The following is a 17,527-nucleotide window of genomic DNA, read 5'->3' as shown; positions in this document are numbered from 1 at the left end:
TGTCCTCTTTTTACTACGGTTTATATATATATATATATATTTATATATCTATATCTTACAAATCAATTATTCCTATATAGATCGGGCGTTTTGGTTGGTTTGAATTACCACGGATAGTCACCACTATTACTGTTAACTATTAGTAGTAGTGGTAGTCATATAAAGGCAAAATAACAATGCATTGTCAGTGCTTAACCCACAGACCGAGATAGCGGAGAATGGACAAGGACAAAATGTTTATATCATATTGTTATTATTGCCAATACACAAGGCTTGCAATATAAATAAAATAAAATAAGATAAACATGAATATATGATATAACAATAACAAAAATCCCTCTTTTTTATATATATATATAAATAAATACAAAGCATTGTAGCCAATAATATACTCCATTGGTAGACCACATTTTGACTCGCAAGTATATAATTATTTAGTTGTTTATTTACAGTACACAAATTTATATATGTATATGCGTATGCTTATGGCTTGTCTCGGCCATGCGGAGAAATGAAGAGGGATTAAGAAGGAAAGCGAGAGAGAGAGGGGGTGACATTCTTTTTTTTTTCCTATATAAAAATCCAATTGAATATTTAATACTCATTTTTATTAATTTATTTATTAATTTATTATTTCTCTTCTTTACTCTTATTACTCAAACTCTCTAGTCAACAAAACGAACACCAAAGACTACCAACCAACCAATCAATCAACAACAAAATAACAACAAAAATGGCCTCTTCTTCTGCTCCGTCTGCTGGTGGTGGTGGTGGTGGTTCACCATCCACTGAACAAGGATACTTTGCCTACATCATCAATCTTTTATTGATCCACAAGCCACGAGAAGACCGTGCCAAGGTTAACCCACGCCAACAATTGATGCCAGCAAGACAACTGCGACGAGACCGTTCACGGCGCATTCGAGGTGGTATTTAACGTACATACACACATACAAGAATCAAGCCAAGGATCTTCTTTTTTCTTTTCTTTGTTGTTGTTATTATCCGTCAACAGCTATAAATTTCCTCCTCTTCCTCATTTTCGTCATCAACCTCTGGTGCTCTTCAAAGCAACAACATCCAGATAGCTTAAAACTCTGTACATAGCCTTTGCTATCTATCCTTTTGTACCATTACCATTACTACTATTACTATCACTATTATTTATTTATCATTATAAATGTACTCTTGTTTAATACATAAAAAACAATCACATACAGGTGTACATGTTTATTTTCTCTTTATAAATATATATATATTTATGCATTCAATCAAAAAATAGTGTATTTTATATATGTATGTCTTTCAAGCCATGAGAAAACATATAAAGAAAAGAAAAACTTTAAAAATCAAATCAATCAGCTGCAAAACTGTTTATTATGTATGCACCATGTACCATGTACCATTTATTATATTATATTATATTATATTATAGTATATATTTTATATATTGATTTATGGTTACAAATATCGTAGGCATATAAAATCCCAAATCTGTATGTGAGTGTGTGTGAGTGTAGGACAAGGATTCCTTTTCGCACAAAAAAGGCGATCTTTTGAACCAGTTGAAAGCTGATATATCAATATACTTTTTTTTTCTCTCTGTTTGTGAAATGAAATATTTGCCTGCGCCTCCAATTCAATTCAATTCAATTCAATTCAATTCAATTGAATTCGCTTTGGTTTACATTACATTATTTTATTTATTTATATTATAATAAAAATACACTCAAAATATTGGTTGGTTTTTGAATAATTTATGATACACTACGATAGATGTACAGTTTAAAAGCAACATTCTCATCAATTAAATCACAGGCTATTCATAAATAATACACACCTACACTCTTGTCAATTAAATCAAATCACTAGAATAAAACACAATTCAAACTGTACAGTGGTGTTTGATATCCTACTGTACAAAAATACTAGTAAATGATAAGTTAATAGCTTGACAAGTAATATTAATGAAGTCATTTGTCAAAAACTATCCCACCTGCCTTTACAATCAACCCACAGGTAAACCCACTAATAATAAGGAGTAATAGAAAAACAGCCTGACCTCATTTAATACTGTTTTTTCTTTACTTTACTTTAATTTACTTTACTTTACTTTATACTCAATTAATAAAATAATAATAAATGTTCAAATAGGTGAACAAAAACATATACCGATTGTTTCTAGTATTTGTTTCAAAAACAAATATTAGAAAATATCTGATTTTATTTTCCTGCTTTTGTTTTTGTTTTATATGTATCAACCCTTGCTCATAAGCCATTACCCGTTCATTTGAGTTCAATCTGGCTTGACTCGACTCGATTTGATTTGATATGATATGATTTGATTTGATTTGATTTGATTTAGCCTAGTTTAGTTTGGTCTGTAAAAACAGCGCCGATTGCTTAGAGTACATGGATTCAAGGAATGGAAAGATTTTATTTTTGTAGTCACATCATTTACAGTCTATATTACAAACAAAGAAGAAGTAGAAGAAGTCTTGTGAGGGAATTATACATATAACTTTGATTTTGACAGCGTTTAAGACCACTGCCTTGTAAAGCTAGATCTCTCCATATCCCTCTCTTATCTTTCTCTTGCATGTTCGCTACAACCAAATGACAAATTTGTGTTGTTAGATCAACTACATCTCTTTAAACAGTCAATTAATCAATGGCTGTATTATGCCATTAAACCTTTATTTTTTTTAAAAAAAGAAAGCATATAATAGTAGTTGTTTTTATGTGATAAAGGCAGATTTATTTCTTTAAAGATGATTAAAAGATAATTATATGCTATTTATATTTTGGTACTGCCTGAAAAATCTTTACTGTTTAAGTTTTTCTGCAGATAATTCTAATACTAACAATGTTACTTTCTACCATGCCTGGTCCGAGATTTGGTTTCTACACCAATAAGCGAATCTAATATTTTCAAAGCTTGATATCTGAAATTGGAGGGGGCACATTCTTTTTATACTTCTTTATCCTTATAATACGACACGCATATATATATACCCATAATATGTCAATCAAAGTCTATAAATTTTACTGATACGTGGGATAAATCCATGATTAGTTTAATTGGAGTATAGAAAAAGGGAACTGTTTTTTTAGGGTAATAGACAAGAACTTCCTAGTATATTACAACTATACAGATCATTGTTCTAAATTTAGCATATGCTGGACTGTATTGGACCTTCTATGTAGATACCTATCCAGACATCTCATAATCGAATAGACTTTGACAGCCTTGTGTCTAAATCTAGTAGAGTTATACATATTACATCCAGTTAACAGCAACATACCCCGTGTACTAGGATGATACATAATTATTTTTCTTTTCTTCTTCTTATATCACGTATTGGAATTACATTCTATTGTATTAAACCAGCATAGAAGCCTTTAGTAAAAAACAAGGTTTCTTTTTTTTTTTGAACTTTTAGTCTGTCCACACCAAGCAGGCTTTTTCACAAAAGCTAATTTTTGCTTAAAAAACCCATTACACAAAAACAAACAATCAATCAAGAACCCACTCCCATCCCTGTCTCACCAACCTTGCCGACCTTAGTAACCTCTGCTTTATCAAGTTTCCATGAGTCCAAAGATATTCACCCACACGAATGTCTTCAAGACAGTTCTTTCTCGACATACTAGGCCGGTAAACTCGTCGGCTACATAAATACTTTGTGCCCCCAAGAACACCGAGCTAAAAGCTATTATGGACGATGCCCTAACACACATAGCCATGCACAAAGCACAGCAGCAAGTCATAATAAACAAGCTAGATGCAATAATGGCAACAACCAACGCACTTCAAGCACAGAACAGTTCTCTCATCGAGGAACTCCGTGTCGCAAATGAGTACATAGGGCTCTTGCATAACCAGCTCCAGCTTCAGGCCAAAGTGCCTGGTGATACAGCCTTCCCAACCATCGTTCTCCAGTCTATGGCGATTGATCTTGTTGAGTATGTCTCAGCCGTAGGCGCCGCCCACAGTCCTGCCACCATCCCCACACCCTCACCCACCACATTTCTGGCTGCTGCCAAGAAGACGATGGACAAGATACTCAACCACCCAAAGCTCACCACTGCCCAAACCTCCCGTGCCCTGCAACCCGAAAGTAGACCATCTGCGTATGCATTTGTATACCTTCGCTGCCACCACCACCTCAAGTATTGCCAAGTACCAAAGCTCTTGAGAACACTCAAGATCCAACAGTTACGTGTTCTGGATATCGTATTCCCGGAACGCGGCAGCCCTCTTATTCTTTGTGCACCACGACTTCAAGAACAAAATCATGCAGCTCTTGACAGACACATCAGTGTTTGTGAAGACCGACTTTGATCCCTTGGATCATCGGATCCATTGCTGGTCTGGCACACCCCCACAGGCCCGAGCATGAGCGCAAATGACTTGCATACACGATACACCGACAACATCTCCTCGCCCTCTGTCTTGAACAGTATTTGGAAGGCTGAGCACTTTTGTTTGGCCTGCTAGCAACTATCACTGCCATGGTGATATAGGATAAATAGCCTTGCTTATTGTTTCCTTCCCTTGCTTTGTCTTCTCCCATCTTCTTAATCCTTCTTATCCTAGCTCGCCTTACCTTTTATGCTCCCCTTAGCTAGTTTTATCGATCATGTTTCTTTTATCTCTCTCTCTCTTATTTCTTCTGCCGTAGTTCTCCTGGGTCGCCTATATGCCAAAGCGCGCAAGGCCTAGAAAGTGTCACAATAAAGTATTTTCACCTGTCCACACCAAGTGATCTAGGAATATAGAGCGCCTTTCTTGATATAGGCCTGTGTCTACACAGACATGGTTTCTCTTAGAATGTCAATTGAAAAATCCGAACAGCAACTACTTTTTTATAGGCTGATATTATCAATTTATGGTACAAACAGCCTATGTGTACCCATAAGAGAAAGAAACATATCAGACCAATCCACAGTGACACTACCACCCATACGGAGGTTTAAATACCTTCTAGTGTTTACTCAATACTGTTTAGAGAGGACTGTCTATCAAAAATAACCTTCACCAAGCCGCAACACAAACAAGAAAAAAAGATAATCCTTTTTAACTGCCTTGAGTCTTCTTTTTACTTACTTTCTCCCTTACGAGAATCCTCATTCAAACCTCCATGCCTAAATGGACTTTACAAACCTACTGGAATTGACACCAGCTTCACAACGCTACAAAAACAGACACGAGCAACCTTAACATATTTCTTTCTTTTTTTTTCTCTTTCTTTTTTGATACGTACCAACATCAAATTCAAAACACTATCAATATTAACACCGCCAACCACTATATTCAGTTCTTTTTTTTTGGGTTTACCAACACCAACACAAAGATATCAAAATTTGCACAGAGATTGAAATCATTCTTACTATATTTTATAATATGTATTGGATGTAATGTATTTAAAGGTGAAAAAGCTAGAGGAGAGCCAAAGCTAAGTTAGCTTCGACTCTTGTAATGTCTAACGTAGATATAGCTGCTATACGATTAAGGACAAATTCAATGTCAAGAATAAGTTGGAAATGGCCGCTCGATATGGATATCTAGTGTGTGGCATTGGCTACGTTGATTGAGACTATATATGATCTATTAGGTTAAATAAATGGCGACTAAGGTGTCTAGTTCAGGGAATATTCCCTGGGTGGCGACGAGGACGACGAAGATAGCCTCGTGAGTAGCCATATACGTATGCATAGCTGACCTTCAACCGTTAATACACTATTGATTAAGATACCAGAGCTTCAAAAGTGATGGTGATAGCTATAATGATTGAATATTAGAGCTTGACTGGGATCAGTTTCGTAGCTCATATTAGCATGAGGAGGATAATGGGAGGATATATCCAGAGGTCTGCGATATACACTCCAACAATAAAAATCATCGATGAACCACATTTTTCATGCTTGCTTTTTTTAAGACATTCTTTACCTTTCTCTTCCTCACACCTTTACTTCAAACTTAATCACCAATGTCAAATGGTAATAAAAGAATCAAAACTATCCTCTCTAGACGCGAGATGTTAGATTTTGAGCGTGGAGGCACTGTATGGTTCTCAAAAGCCGATCATACTCCAACTGACATCGTAAACCGTATGAACGTTCCTAGAACTACAGTTTTCGACACAATAAAGCGCTAGGAGACTACTGAAACAGCCAAAACAAAGACCAGATCTGGGAGGCCAAAGAAACTTAGTGTAACAGACATTATAAGTCTTTGTTTGAGTGTGAGACGTAATCCTTTTGAGAGTTGTGCATACCACCAGGCAAATTTTGGGGCCGCTGGCGTTATTGTCTGTAGACAGACAGTTATCCGATACCTACGAGCAAACGGCTTCGGTTCTTACACCCCTGTATCTAAACCGAAGTTAACCCGTCAGCAGAAAAAGACTCAGTTGCGCTGGGCTAGAGCTAAGGCCAGTTTTAGCATCGAAGATTGGAGTAGAGTGGTGTGGTCAGATAAGTCAAGGTTAATGGTGAAAAGCAATGATTCTGACAAATCCGTAATTTGTAGACGAGGGGAGAGACACCAGGAAAGACATACACTAACAGAAGAAAAGTATGGAAAAGGTTCCGTCATGGTATGGGATTGTTTCTCGGCTGGTGGCATTGAGCCATTATTGTTTTTCGAAGGATCGGTAGACTAGGATGCATACGTCAATGGTCAGTCTAAGGATTTCAACCCCTGGTACAAACAATTGAATGGGGAGCGTGACACCATATTCACAACCCAAGAAGATGGTGCTAGCTACCATACTGGGTCGTACACGACGTGGTGGAAAACCCGTTGGGAGATTAAACGTTTAGTCTACTAACCGTCGCAAATTCCGAATTTGAAACCAATTGAGCACGCCTGGCATGCTCTGAAGATCTGTATTCTTCAGGAATGGGAGTTACTTGATCCAGGAGTTCTGCAAAATATTGTAACAAGTATGCCCCACAGAGTTAAAGCAGCCATTAAAGATCGTGGTGATCACACCGTCTATAAAACTGTATTTTTTATTTTTATTTTATAATATACATATATTTCTCTATAACAACACAATTTTTGGTTTTATTTTGTCAGCTTCTTGAGAAGATATAGCATAATGAAGTTGATGTATAGTTTATTCAGGGGTAGAAATCAAAGATTTTGTTGGTGATTTCGATTTTGGGAGTGTAATGGCAACCGCTTCACACCACTTTCAAAGTCGACAATACCAATCATACTATCTTTCTTATTTTATCACTACTGAAAAATAAAAATAAAAATAATAACCATATAATCAAACTTCAGCACTCGGAACCCATATACTCTATTCTTTTATATCTGAAGTGACATATACTACTATTCTCAGAACTGTCTTTTTACTTTCGCATGCACATGATATCTATATACTTATACCTTCAACACCTTCTTCAATGAAAATGACCCCATCCTATCACACATAATTTTTAAAAATTCTTACTTTTAGTATATCTTTAAATATCCAGTTCTAGACCAAACAGCCATTGTCTAACACAAAGTCCTGCCATAGTAATCTCTCTTTATAGATGCACAACATAATCCTCAAACCTATATTTTAAAAAAAAAAAAGAAACATATATTTCTTATACTCTGTACTCTCATTCTTCTTGTCCCTTTCACTTCAAACAAATTAACTTGGTCTCTCCCTACTCGCATATCTTATTTATTTTAATATCTTTAAATAACTAAAATAAAATATGATTTATTATTTATTATATGTTTATATAGGTTATGAATTTATTATAAGAGAGATGTGTGTGTGGGTAGTCGATGTGTGGGTAGTCGATGTGTGGGTAGTTGAGATAGATATATTTAAAGTGTGTGTATGCAGCCGAGGCATATTTGTGTCTGTAGTTGAGGTGTGAGAGAAAAGGGGGCGTTGTGGGTGGGGGGTGCCATAACCAGTGGTCATATGGGAGAGGAAAAGTTTATTTTCTAACAAATCGCAAAAACTATAATCATTTATAGTTTTGAGGTAATGCATTTGGTAATCCAAAGGTTTCTCTAAAGTAATAAGGTAAAGATAAAGTTTTCGCATCCGTAGTGCGGATGCGATTCCAATAACGCATCCGTAGTGCGGATGCGATGGTCATGCATGAAATAACAGGTTTATCGTAAAAAAAAAGCCTGGGTAACCGCCCAAGTAAGTTTGTTTGTTTTGTCTAAAAAAAGTATAGAATCATATGAAAATCAAAATAAACCAACCAAAAATAGAAAGCAAAGCACTTTGATACTTTATACACGATACTCTACAGTTAACTAATAGCTTGTGTTTTTTGGTTTATATCTTTGTTCGTGCAAATAATCAAGCCTTTTGATATTTCATATTAATATATTAGTATATATAATGAATTCCAATATCTTATTTTTATCTAATTCCAAAAGGCTTTATTTTAATAATGAAAAAGGCTGGTACTATTATATTCAATAATTATATATTTCTTTGCGATTTTTTAAATAGTAACTCGACTGAAATATGTCTATAGCTTGTATCATTTATTTCCTATTCAATTTTTCAAATATACTCTTATTTAAAACTATTTAAACAGCAACTTAAACAAATAGATATCTTTGGCTTGTACCATATACTTCTCAAGCAGTTTATTAAATAGTTCTGTGCAAGAATATATATATTTCGGCTGCAAAAGATTTTGATTAAAATTAAATCCGATCCGAGCTATAAGCAACAATATGGGGTTTAATACATCTTTATAACAGTTTGATCCACTGGATATTTATGGATCAATTAACACTCTACTTCCTTTAATTCGCTTTATCTCTTATTTTCTTTTTATTTATAAGTCTAATCCAAGTTGATATATATCTATATATTATCAAGTTATTTTAAAATGAATTGTGTTCATATACTAAAAGTTACTCTAGGACTATATATATATAATCTGTTAGTATATTTCAGATGAGCTCTTACACCTACCTTTTTTCCCTCTTTAATACACACGCACACACTTGGGGATCTGTCTACCAGTCAATTGGCTGCACTGGTACAATATATACGATATTGTCTATTTCTTTTTATATCTTTTTACAAACTAAGGGTTCTAATCGACAATTCGGACAGCACGCACTTTTTTGTAAACTGGTATTACTGATCGGTGGTGCAGACACCCTTTGTGTACCCACAAGTGAAAGAATCATAGCAGGGTCCATTGACAGGGATACTGTTACCCATACGAAGGTTTAAAGACCGTATGGTACTCACTTACAATCGTTGAGAGAGGACTGTGTATTCAAAACCCTTCACTGTGCTGTAACCAAAACAAAAAAAAATCTTTTTAACGATGGCTTGAATCTTCTTTCGACATTCCGCCATCCCAGTCGAGGATCTTCATTCCTGTTGGGGATCGTCATTCATATTGTATTGCAACTCAAAGTGGACCGAAAGCGACGCAATACGAAAAGGAAGCGCACTCTTTTGAAAAATAAAATAAAAAATGAAATACTCTTTATTTTATATTTTTGACGACTGTTCACTGTATATGCGACTCTAACAAAAAATAAGCCCTTGGTCAAGCCTTCGTGTCCCTATAAACTTCGCACTGCTCTCAAAGTCGGCAGTCATCGCCACTCTATTGTTTTCTTTTTTTCAACCCTGTACTAACAACAACTTCGCACTGCGTTCAAAGGCGACAGTCATCGCCACTCTATTGTTTTCTTTTTTCAACCCTGTACTAACAACAACTTCGCACTGCTCTCAAAGGCGACAGTCATCGCCACTCTATTGTTTTCTTTTTTCAACCCTGTACTAACAACAACTTCGCACTGCGTTCAAAGGCGACAGTCATCGCCACTCTATTGTTTTCTTTTTTCAACCCTGTACCAACAACAACTTCGCACCACTTTCAAAGTCGACAATACCAATCATACTATCTTTCTTATTTTATCACTACTGAAAAATAAAAATAAAAATAATAACCATATAATCAAACTTCAGCACTCGGAACCCATATACTCTATTCTTTTATATCTGAAGTGACATATACTACTATTCTCAGAACTGTCTTTTTACTTTCGCATGCACATGATATCTATATACTTATACCTTCAACACCTTCTTCAATGAAAATGACCCCATCCTATCACACATAATTTTTAAAAATTCTTACTTTTAGTATATCTTTAAATATCCAGTTCTAGACCAAACAGCCATTGTCTAACACAAAGTCCTGCCATAGTAATCTCTCTTTATAGATGCACAACATAATCCTCAAACCTATATTTTTAAAAAAAAAAAAGAAACATATATTTCTTATACTCTGTACTCTCATTCTTCTTGTCCCTTTCACTTCAAACAAATTAACTTGGTCTCTCCCTACTCGCATATCTTATTTATTTTAATATCTTTAAATAACTAAAATAAAATATGATTTATTATTTATTATATGTTTATATAGGTTATGAATTTATTATAAGAGAGATGTGTGTGTGGGTAGTCGATGTGTGAGTAGTCGATGTGTGAGTAGTCGATGTGTGAGTAGTCGATGTGTGGGTAGTCGGTGTGTGGGTAGTTGAGATAGATATATTTAAAGTGTGTGTATGCAGCCGAGGCATATTTGTGTCTGTAGTTGAGGTGTGAGAGAAAAGGGGGCGTTGTGGGTGGGGGGTGCCATAACCAGTGGTCATATGGGAGAGGAAAAGTTTATTTTCTAACAAATCGCAAAAACTATAATCATTTATAGTTTTGAGGTAATGCATTTGGTAATCCAAAGGTTTCTCTAAAGTAATAAGGTAAAGATAAAGTTTTCGCATCCGTAGTGCGGATGCGATTCTAATAACGCATCCGTAGTGCGGATGCGATTCCAATAACGCATCCGTAGTGCGGATGCGATGGTCATGCATGAAATAACAGGTTTATCGTAAAAAAAAAGCCTGGGTAACCGCCCAAGTAAGTTTGTTTGTTTTGTCTAAAAAAAGTATAGAATCATATGAAAATCAAAATAAACCAACCAAAAATAGAAAGCAAAGCACTTTGATACTTTATACACGATACTCTACAGTTAACTAATAGCTTGTGTTTTTTGGTTTATATCTTTGTTCGTGCAAATAATCAAGCCTTTTGATATTTCATATTAATATATTAGTATATATAATGAATTCCAATATCTTATTTTGATCTAATTCCAAAAGGCTTTATTTTAATAATGAAAAAGGCTGGTACTATTATATTCAATAATTATATATTTCTTTGCGATTTTTTAAATAGTAACTCGACTGAAATATGTCTATAGCTTGTATCATTTATTTCCCATTCAATTTTTCAAATATACTCTTATTTAAAACTATTTAAACAGCAACTTAAACAAATAGATATCTTTGGCTTGTACCATATACTTCTCAAGCAGTTTATTAAATAGTTCTGTGCAAGAATATATATATTTCGGCTGCAAAAGATTTTGATTAAAATTAAATCCGATCCGAGCTATAAGCAACAATATGGGGTTTAATACATCTTTATAACAGTTTGATCCACTGGATATTTATGGATCAATTAACACTCTACTTCCTTTAATTCGCTTTATCTCTTATTTTCTTTTTATTTATAAGTCTAATCCAAGTTGATATATATCTATATATTATCAAGTTATTTTAAAATGAATTGTGTTCATATACTAAAAGTTACTCTAGGACTATATATATATAATCTGTTAGTATATTTCAGATGAGCTCTTACACCTACCTTTTTTCCCTCTTTAATACACACGCACACACTTGGGGATCTGTCTACCAGTCAATTGGCTGCACTGGTACAATATATACGATATTGTCTATTTCTTTTTATATCTTTTTACAAACTAAGGGTTCTAATCGACAATTCGGACAGCACGCACTTTTTTGTAAACTGGTATTACTGATCGGCGGTGCAGACACCCTTTGTGTACCCACAAGTGAAAGAATCATAGCAGGGTCCATTGACAGGGATACTGTTACCCATACGAAGGTTTAAAGACCGTATGGTACTCACTTACAATCGTTGAGAGAGGACTGTGTATTCAAAACCCTTCACTGTGCTGTAACCAAAACAAAAAAAAATCTTTTTAACGATGGCTTGAATCTTCTTTCGACATTCCGCCATCCCAGTCGAGGATCTTCATTCCTGTTGGGGATCGTCATTCATATTGTATTGCAACTCAAAGTGGACCGAAAGCGACGCAATACGAAAAGGAAGCGCACTCTTTTGAAAAATAAAATAAAAAATGAAATACTCTTTATTTTATATTTTTGACGACTGTTCACTGTATATGCGACTCTAACAAAAAATAAGCCCTTGGTCAAGCCTTCGTGTCCCTATAAACTTCGCACTGCTCTCAAAGTCGGCAGTCATCGCCACTCTATTGTTTTCTTTTTTTCAACCCTGTACTAACAACAACTTCGCACTGCTCTCAAAGGCGACAGTCATTGCCACTCTATTGTTTTCTTTTTTCAACCCTGTACTAACAACAACTTCGCACTGCTCTCAAAGGCGACAGTCATCGCCACTCTATTGTTTTCTTTTTTCAACCCTGTACTAACAACAACTTCGCACTGCTCTCAAAGGCGACAGTCATCGCCACTCTATTGTTTTCTTTTTTCAACCCTGTACTAACAACAACTTCGCACTGCTCTCAAAGGCGACAGTCATTGCCACTCTATTGTTTTCTTTTTTCAACCCTGTACTAACAACAACTTCGCACTGCTCTCAAAGGCGACAGTCATCGCCACTCTATTGTTTTCTTTTTTCAACCCTGTACTAACAACAACTTCGCACTGCGTTCAAAGGCGACAGTCATCGCCACTCTATTGTTTTCTTTTTTCAACCCTGTACTAACAACAACTTCGCACTGCTCTCAAAGGCGACAGTCATCGCCACTCTATTGTTTTCTTTTTTCAACCCTGTACCAACAACAACTTCGCACCACTTTCAAAGTCGACAATACCAATCATACTATCTTTCTTATTTTATCACTACTGAAAAATAAAAATAAAAATAATAACCATATAATCAAACTTCAGCACTCGGAACCCATATACTCTATTCTTTTATATCTGAAGTGACATATACTACTATTCTCAGAACTGTCTTTTTACTTTCGCATGCACATGATATCTATATACTTATACCTTCAACACCTTCTTCAATGAAAATGACCCCATCCTATCACACATAATTTTTAAAAATTCTTACTTTTAGTATATCTTTAAATATCCAGTTCTAGACCAAACAGCCATTGTCTAACACAAAGTCCTGCCATAGTAATCTCTCTTTATAGATGCACAACATAATCCTCAAACCTATATTTTAAAAAAAAAAAAAGAAACATATATTTCTTATACTCTGTACTCTCATTCTTCTTGTCCCTTTCACTTCAAACAAATTAACTTGGTCTCTCCCTACTCGCATATCTTATTTATTTTAATATCTTTAAATAACTAAAATAAAATATGATTTATTATTTATTATATGTTTATATAGGTTATGAATTTATTATAAGAGAGATGTGTGTGTGGGTAGTCGATGTGTGAGTAGTCGATGTGTGAGTAGTCGATGTGTGAGTAGTCGATGTGTGAGTAGTCGATGTGTGGGTAGTCGGTGTGTGGGTAGTTGAGATAGATATATTTAAAGTGTGTGTATGCAGCCGAGGCATATTTGTGTCTGTAGTTGAGGTGTGAGAGAAAAGGGGGCGTTGTGGGTGGGGGGTGCCATAACCAGTGGTCATATGGGAGAGGAAAAGTTTATTTTCTAACAAATCGCAAAAACTATAATCATTTATAGTTTTGAGGTAATGCATTTGGTAATCCAAAGGTTTCTCTAAAGTAATAAGGTAAAGATAAAGTTTTCGCATCCGTAGTGCGGATGCGATTCTAATAACGCATCCGTAGTGCGGATGCGATTCCAATAACGCATCCGTAGTGCGGATGCGATGGTCATGCATGAAATAACAGGTTTATCGTAAAAAAAAAGCCTGGGTAACCGCCCAAGTAAGTTTGTTTGTTTTGTCTAAAAAAAGTATAGAATCATATGAAAATCAAAATAAACCAACCAAAAATAGAAAGCAAAGCACTTTGATACTTTATACACGATACTCTACAGTTAACTAATAGCTTGTGTTTTTTGGTTTATATCTTTGTTCGTGCAAATAATCAAGCCTTTTGATATTTCATATTAATATATTAGTATATATAATGAATTCCAATATCTTATTTTTATCTAATTCCAAAAGGCTTTATTTTAATAATGAAAAAGGCTGGTACTATTATATTCAATAATTATATATTTCTTTGCGATTTTTTAAATAGTAACTCGACTGAAATATGTCTATAGCTTGTATCATTTATTTCCTATTCAATTTTTCAAATATACTCTTATTTAAAACTATTTAAACAGCAACTTAAACAAATAGATATCTTTGGCTTGTACCATATACTTCTCAAGCAGTTTATTAAATAGTTCTGTGCAAGAATATATATATTTCGGCTGCAAAAGATTTTGATTAAAATTAAATCCGATCCGAGCTATAAGCAACAATATGGGGTTTAATACATCTTTATAACAGTTTGATCCACTGGATATTTATGGATCAATTAACACTCTACTTCCTTTAATTCGCTTTATCTCTTATTTTCTTTTTATTTATAAGTCTAATCCAAGTTGATATATATCTATATATTATCAAATTATTTTAAAATGAATTGTGTTCATATACTAAAAGTTACTCTAGGACTATATATATATAATCTGTTAGTATATTTCAGATGAGCTCTTACACCTACCTTTTTTCCCTCTTTAATACACACGCACACACTTGGGGATCTGTCTACCAGTCAATTGGCTGCACTGGTACAATATATACGATATTGTCTATTTCTTTTTATATCTTTTTACAAACTAAGGGTTCTAATCGACAATTCGGACAGCACGCACTTTTTTGTAAACTGGTATTACTGATCGGTGGTGCAGACACCCTTTGTGTACCCACAAGTGAAAGAATCATAGCAGGGTCCATTGACAGGGATACTGTTACCCATACGAAGGTTTAAAGACCGTATGGTACTCACTTACAATCGTTGAGAGAGGACTGTGTATTCAAAACCCTTCACTGTGCTGTAACCAAAACAAAAAAAAATCTTTTTAACGATGGCTTGAATCTTCTTTCGACATTCCGCCATCCCAGTCGAGGATCTTCATTCCTGTTGGGGATCGTCATTCATATTGTATTGCAACTCAAAGTGGACCGAAAGCGACGCAATACGAAAAGGAAGCGCACTCTTTTGAAAAATAAAATAAAAAATGAAATACTCTTTATTTTATATTTTTGACGACTGTTCACTGTATATGCGACTCTAACAAAAAATAAGCCCTTGGTCAAGCCTTCGTGTCCCTATAAACTTCGCACTGCTCTCAAAGTCGGCAGTCATCGCCACTCTATTGTTTTCTTTTTTTCAACCCTGTACTAACAACAACTTCGCACTGCGTTCAAAGGCGACAGTCATCGCCACTCTATTGTTTTCTTTTTTCAACCCTGTACTAACAACAACTTCGCACTGCTCTCAAAGGCGACAGTCATCGCCACTCTATTGTTTTCTTTTTTCAACCCTGTACTAACAACAACTTCGCACTGCTCTCAAAGGCGACAGTCATCGCCACTCTATTGTTTTCTTTTTTCAACCCTGTACTAACAACAACTTCGCACTGCTCTCAAAGGCGACAGTCATCGCCACTCTATTGTTTTCTTTTTTCAACCCTGTACCAACAACAACTTCGCACCACTTTCAAAGTCGACAATACCAATCATACTATCTTTCTTATTTTATCACTACTGAAAAATAAAAATAAAAATAATAACCATATAATCAAACTTCAGCACTCGGAACCCATATACTCTATTCTTTTATATCTGAAGTGACATATACTACTATTCTCAGAACTGTCTTTTTACTTTCGCATGCACATGATATCTATATACTTATACCTTCAACACCTTCTTCAATGAAAATGACCCCATCCTATCACACATAATTTTTAAAAATTCTTACTTTTAGTATATCTTTAAATATCCAGTTCTAGACCAAACAGCCATTGTCTAACACAAAGTCCTGCCATAGTAATCTCTCTTTATAGATGCACAACATAATCCTCAAACCTATATTTTTAAAAAAAAAAGAAACATATATTTCTTATACTCTGTACTCTCATTCTTCTTGTCCCTTTCACTTCAAACAAATTAACTTGGTCTCTCCCTACTCGCATATCTTATTTATTTTAATATCTTTAAATAACTAAAATAAAATATGATTTATTATTTATTATATGTTTATATAGGTTATGAATTTATTATAAGAGAGATGTGTGTGTGGGTAGTCGATGTGTGGGTAGTCGATGTGTGGGTAGTCGATGTGTGGGTAGTCGATGTGTGGGTAGTCGATGTGTGGGTAGTTGAGATAGATATATTTAAAGTGTGTGTATGCAGCCGAGGCATATTTGTGTCTGTAGTTGAGGTGTGAGAGAAAAGGGGGCGTTGTGGGTGGGGGGTGCCATAACCAGTGGTCATATGGGAGAGGAAAAGTTTATTTTCTAACAAATCGCAAAAACTATAATCATTTATAGTTTTGAGGTAATGCATTTGGTAATCCAAAGGTTTCTCTAAAGTAATAAGGTAAAGATAAAGTTTTCGCATCCGTAGTGCGGATGCGATTCTAATAACGCATCCGTAGTGCGGATGCGATTCCAATAACGCATCCGTAGTGCGGATGCGATGGTCATGCATGAAATAACAGGTTTATCGTAAAAAAAAGCCTGGGTAACCGCCCAAGTAAGTTTGTTTGTTTTGTCTAAAAAAAGTATAGAATCATATGAAAATCAAAATAAACCAACCAAAAATAGAAAGCAAAGCACTTTGATACTTTATACACGATACTCTACAGTTAGCTAATAGCTTGAATTTTTTGGTTTATATCTTTGTTCGTGCAAATAATCAAGCCTTTTGATATCTCATATTAATATATTAGTATATATAATGAATTCCAATATCTTATTTTGATCTAATTCCAAAAGGCTTTATTTTAATAATGAAAAAGGCTGGTACTATTATATTCAATAATTATATATTTCTTTGCGATTATTTAAATAGTAACTCGACTGAAATATGTCTATAGCTTGTATCATTTATTTCCCATTCAATTTTTCAAATATACTCTTATTTAAAACTATTTAAACAGCAACTTAAACAAATAGATATCTTTGGCTTGTACCATATACTTCTCAAGCAGTTTATTAAATAGTTCTGTGCAAGAATATATATATTTCGGCTGCAAAAGATTTTGATTAAAATTAAATCCGATCCGAGCTATAAGCAACAATATGAGGTTTAATACATCTTTATAACAGTTTGATCCACTGGATATTTATGGATCAATTAACACTCTACTTCCTTTAATTCGCTTTCTCTCTCATTTTCTTTTTATTTATAAGTCTAATCCAAGTTGATATATATCTATATATTATCA

General features: G+C 34.6%; 5 protein-coding genes across 5 annotated transcripts; 2 read left to right on the top strand and 3 right to left on the bottom strand.

Moving 5' to 3' along the window:
* Positions 1 to 733: 733 nt before the first annotated feature.
* Positions 734 to 1,107, top strand: PHYBLDRAFT_148978 (hypothetical protein; the record flags this gene model as incomplete). Its single annotated transcript, XM_018432195.1, has 2 exons — positions 734 to 929; positions 1,016 to 1,107. The coding sequence occupies 2 exons, from the start codon at positions 734 to 736 to the stop codon at positions 1,105 to 1,107; spliced, it is 288 nt and encodes a 95-aa protein (XP_018287832.1).
* Positions 1,108 to 3,592: 2,485 nt separating this feature from the next.
* PHYBLDRAFT_70560 (hypothetical protein) lies at positions 3,593 to 4,345 on the top strand (the record flags this gene model as incomplete). Its single annotated transcript, XM_018442299.1, has 2 exons — positions 3,593 to 3,658; positions 3,698 to 4,345. 2 exons carry the CDS (start codon positions 3,593 to 3,595, stop codon positions 4,343 to 4,345), a joined length of 714 nt encoding a protein of 237 aa, XP_018287831.1.
* Positions 4,346 to 9,374: 5,029 nt separating this feature from the next.
* On the bottom strand, positions 9,375 to 10,885 carry PHYBLDRAFT_171810 (hypothetical protein; the record flags this gene model as incomplete). Its single annotated transcript, XM_018436669.1, has 5 exons — positions 9,375 to 9,458; positions 9,867 to 9,916; positions 10,089 to 10,122; positions 10,186 to 10,259; positions 10,660 to 10,885. 5 exons carry the CDS (start codon positions 10,883 to 10,885, stop codon positions 9,375 to 9,377), a joined length of 468 nt encoding a protein of 155 aa, XP_018287830.1.
* Positions 10,886 to 12,134: 1,249 nt separating this feature from the next.
* PHYBLDRAFT_171809 (hypothetical protein) lies at positions 12,135 to 13,956 on the bottom strand (the record flags this gene model as incomplete). The annotated part of the gene is made up of 5 exons (XM_018436668.1): positions 12,135 to 12,218; positions 12,923 to 12,972; positions 13,145 to 13,178; positions 13,242 to 13,315; positions 13,731 to 13,956. 5 exons carry the CDS (start codon positions 13,954 to 13,956, stop codon positions 12,135 to 12,137), a joined length of 468 nt encoding a protein of 155 aa, XP_018287829.1.
* Positions 13,957 to 15,205: 1,249 nt separating this feature from the next.
* Positions 15,206 to 16,788, bottom strand: PHYBLDRAFT_171808 (hypothetical protein; the record flags this gene model as incomplete). Its single annotated transcript, XM_018436667.1, has 5 exons — positions 15,206 to 15,289; positions 15,772 to 15,821; positions 15,994 to 16,027; positions 16,091 to 16,164; positions 16,563 to 16,788. The coding sequence occupies 5 exons, from the start codon at positions 16,786 to 16,788 to the stop codon at positions 15,206 to 15,208; spliced, it is 468 nt and encodes a 155-aa protein (XP_018287828.1).
* Positions 16,789 to 17,527: the final 739 nt, after the last annotated feature.

Source organism: Phycomyces blakesleeanus (assembly GCF_001638985.1).
Source record: "Phycomyces blakesleeanus NRRL 1555(-) unplaced genomic scaffold PHYBLscaffold_20, whole genome shotgun sequence".
Classification (NCBI taxonomy): Eukaryota; Fungi; Mucoromycota; class Mucoromycetes; order Mucorales; family Phycomycetaceae; genus Phycomyces; species Phycomyces blakesleeanus.
This window is presented reverse-complemented; position numbering and strand designations above follow the sequence as displayed.